The sequence below is a fragment of the Octopus bimaculoides genome, chromosome 30 (genome assembly GCF_001194135.2).
Source record: "Octopus bimaculoides isolate UCB-OBI-ISO-001 chromosome 30, ASM119413v2, whole genome shotgun sequence".
Classification (NCBI taxonomy): Eukaryota; Metazoa; Mollusca; class Cephalopoda; order Octopoda; family Octopodidae; genus Octopus; species Octopus bimaculoides.
The window spans coordinates 3,466,606-3,470,240 of NC_069010.1; the positions used below are offsets into that span (position 1 = coordinate 3,466,606).

The 3,635-nt window shown below is 41.0% G+C and overlaps 1 protein-coding gene across 1 annotated transcript in view; it reads left to right on the forward strand.

Annotated features, from left to right (window-relative positions):
* The window catches only part of LOC106881691 (synaptic vesicle 2-related protein), a 43,076-nt gene that overhangs the window by 27,692 nt on the left and 11,749 nt on the right, over window positions 1-3,635 (forward strand). The window contains exons 7-9 of the mRNA XM_052978075.1: window positions 425-550; window positions 1,777-1,908; window positions 3,252-3,334. Coding sequence (XP_052834035.1) covers window positions 425-550; window positions 1,777-1,908; window positions 3,252-3,334 — 341 coding nt within the window. The remainder of the gene's footprint in view (window positions 1-424; window positions 551-1,776; window positions 1,909-3,251; window positions 3,335-3,635) is intronic.

Sequence of the window (3,635 nt, forward strand, 5' to 3'; positions counted from 1 at the left end):
TTGGTACTTAATTTATCGACCCCGAAAGGATGAAAAGGCAAAGTCAACCTCGGTGGAATTTGAACTCAGAACGTAAAGACAGACAAAATACCTACCGCTAAGCATTTCGCCCGGCATGCTTACGTTTCTTATTTTTTTATTGCCCACAAGGGGCTACACACAGGGGGGATAAACAAGGACAGACAGAGGGATTAAGTCGATTACATCGACCCCCAGTGCGTAACAGGTACTTAATTTATCGACCCTGAAAGGATGAAAGGCAAAGTCAACCTCGATGGAATTTGAACTCAGAACGTAAAGACAGACGAAATACCGCTTGGCATTTCGCCCGGTGTGCTAACGTTTCTGCCAGTTCACCACTGTTCTAGTAATTCCAGTATTTCTTCATACATTTTTCTTTATTCTTTTATATATTTATTTTCAGGTCTTCTGGGCTATTGGGGCTTGTTTCGAGGTGATGCTTGCTCTCTTCATCATGCCTGTTCTTGGATGGAGATGGTTACTGGTTCTCTCTGCTGTTCCACTTTTAGTATTTTCTGCTTTCTGTTTAGTAAGTATCCTCAATTATTTTAGTCTTTTATGTAGTGTTTTTTTCCTTTCTTTTGTTTTTTTTTTTTCCTCTTTTTATACTCTCTTCTCGTCCAATCCTATGCTACTCCATCTTCCCGTGGGTTGGATGGGTCTAGAAATATATCTTTTGTCTTTTTTTTTTATCTTTTACTTGCTTCAGTCATTGGACTGCAGCCATGCTGGGGCATCATCTTAAAGAATCTTAATCAGATGAAACAACTTAGTCTAATGGTCTCTTTAGCCAAACCGCTAATTTATAATGACATAAATATTGTGCCATGCAAGCACTACAATAACACGAATTAGAGTGGTTGGTTGTCTATTCAACTGCCATCTGTCCCAGCCACCGAGCTGACCACTTTTTATCCGCAACAACGTATTTAACAATGTGAAACTTAGTACATTTAGTTTCGTATCATTACAACATCATTACGCATTTCTTTTAAAGCTTGTGACTTATTCTAATGGTCTCTTTAGCCAAACCGCTAATTTATAATGACAGTACCACCTGACTGGCCTTCGTAGGATTTTCGAGCGAGATCATTGCCAGTGCCCCTGGACTGGCTCTTGTGCAGGTGGCACATAAAATGCACTATTTTGAGCGTGGCCGTTGCCAGTACCGCCTGACTGGCCTTCGTGCGGGTGGCACGTAAAAGCACCCACTACACTCTCTGAGTGGTTGGCGTTAGGAAGGGCATCCAGCTGTAAAAACTCTGCCAAATCAGATTGGAGCCTGGTGTAGCCATCCGGTTTCACCAGTCCTCAGTCAAATCGTCCAACCCATGCTAGCATGGAAAGCGGACGTTAAACGACGATGATGATGATAAATATTGTGCCATGCAAGCACTACAATAACACGAATTAGAGTGGTTGGTTGTCTATTCAACTGCCATCTGTCCCAGCCACCGAGCTGACCACTTTTTATCCGCCACAACGTATTTAACAATGTGAAACTTAGAACATTTAGTTTTGTATCATTACAACATCATTATGCATTTCTTTTAAAGCTTGCGACTTATTCTAATGGTCTCTTTAGCCAAACTGCTAATTTATAAGGACATATCAGTGGCCCTTTGTTATTCGCAGTTCCCCTATTCCCTCCCCACTTCTCCCAACTCTTCCCTCTGTTCTTCTCTTCTCCTCCAGCCCATACACCCTCTCTTCCTCCACCTCTTCATCATATCATTCTTCTCTGTCTCCTTCCAGTGGCTTCCGGAAAGTGCCAGGTTCGAAATCTGCCGTGGAAATGCTGAGAAGGCTGAGGAAACGATTCAACGGATTGCCAAAGACAATGGTAAACCAACGTTACTGGGCCGGCTGAAGGAGTGCGAGACCCAGGTAAGGGTTCTTTTGGTAGTTCCTCTTTAACCCTTTAATGTTTAAACCGGCCATATCCGGCTCAAATATTCCAACTGTTTTATGTTTAAACTGGCAAGATTTCAGCCTCTTACACATACCCTACAATGTCATCCGAAAGCTAAACAAACACACCATCGAAATCTCAAAGCTACAACATAATGCACGATTAATTCAAAACGATATGAATAAATAAGCATTACATTTGATAGAATAATCTGAATGCTAAAGGGTTAAACCTTTAGCATTCCGATTACTCTATCAAATGGTTAAAAATAGGTCTATTTTTACATGCTGGCCACTGATAAAGTTTTTAACAATTTTATCCTTTTATATTATAATTGAATTAATATTCCTATTCACTTTGGGACAGTCTAGCCCCTTATGTGCTATCCTTCCCCAGCTACACACGTGTCGAGGCTTGCTGCAGAATTTGATATGGATATATTTGGGGTACTTATGGAGGCGCAATGGCCCAGTGGTTAGGGCAGTGGACTCGCGGTCATAGGATCACGGTTTCGATTCCCAGACCGGGCGTTGTGAGTGTTTATTGAGCGAAAACACCTAAAAGCTCCATGAGGCTTCCTGTTTCTGTTGTGCCTGTATTTCAAAGGGTCAGCCTTGTTACACTGTGCCATGCTGAATATCCCCAAGAACTACGTTAAGGGTACACATGTCTGTGGAGTGCTCAGTCACTTGCACGTTAATTTCACGAGCAGGCTGTTCCGTTGATCGGATCTACTGGAACCCTCGACGTCATAAGCGACGGAGTGCCAACAGCAATGGGGTACTTATATGCATTCGTGACATTGAGTTTGCTTTTCTGTGGGTATACTCTTTTACTCTTTTACTTGTTTCAGTCATTTGACTGCAGCCATGCTGGAGCACTGCCTTTAGTCGAGCAAATCGACCCCAGGACTTATTCTTTGTAAGCCTAGTACTTATTCTATCGGTCTCTTTTGCCGAACCGCTAAGTGACGGGGACGTAAACACACCAGCATCAGTTGTCAAGTAATGGTGGGCGGACAAACACAGACACACACACATATATATATTCATATATACGACAGGCTAGACATTTGTATATGTGTTGCTGATGTAACTGGATACAGATTATGAAACAACTGTCAACAAATGGAATAAACATTTCATCTCTCACTCCTCTTATTTTGGTTAATCATTATATACTCTCCATCATAGTGATTCCTGTATTTTTAGGACAGCGACATTAATCTTACACCCTAGTTTATCCTACTGTCTTTCTTGATAGCCAAACATTTAGTGAAGTGCTTACTGTGTACTCTGTATATATTACTATATTTCAGGCAGAACAAGTAAATCGAGGCAGTATATTGGACACTTTAAAACCAGACATGCGTTTAACTACAATACTACTGTGGCTGGTGTGGTGAGTTCAATTTTCATTTCTGCCTTTACTTCTCTCTTCCCTTCACTCTCTCTCCCTCCCTCTTTCTCTTACATACCCCCTCTCTTTCCTTTTAGCGTTTACAATGTTACCTGCCATTTATGTGTAGGAGGCTCCCTTCTTTGCTCTATATTATACACATCATAAGGAGAATGTGTTTACATTTTTATTTCTCCCACAGTGAGGCTTTCTAATATTTAAACTCATTTCATTTCTGCTTATTTATGCTGTGTTGTACATAAAACATGTGTGTACATGTATATATATATATATATATATATAT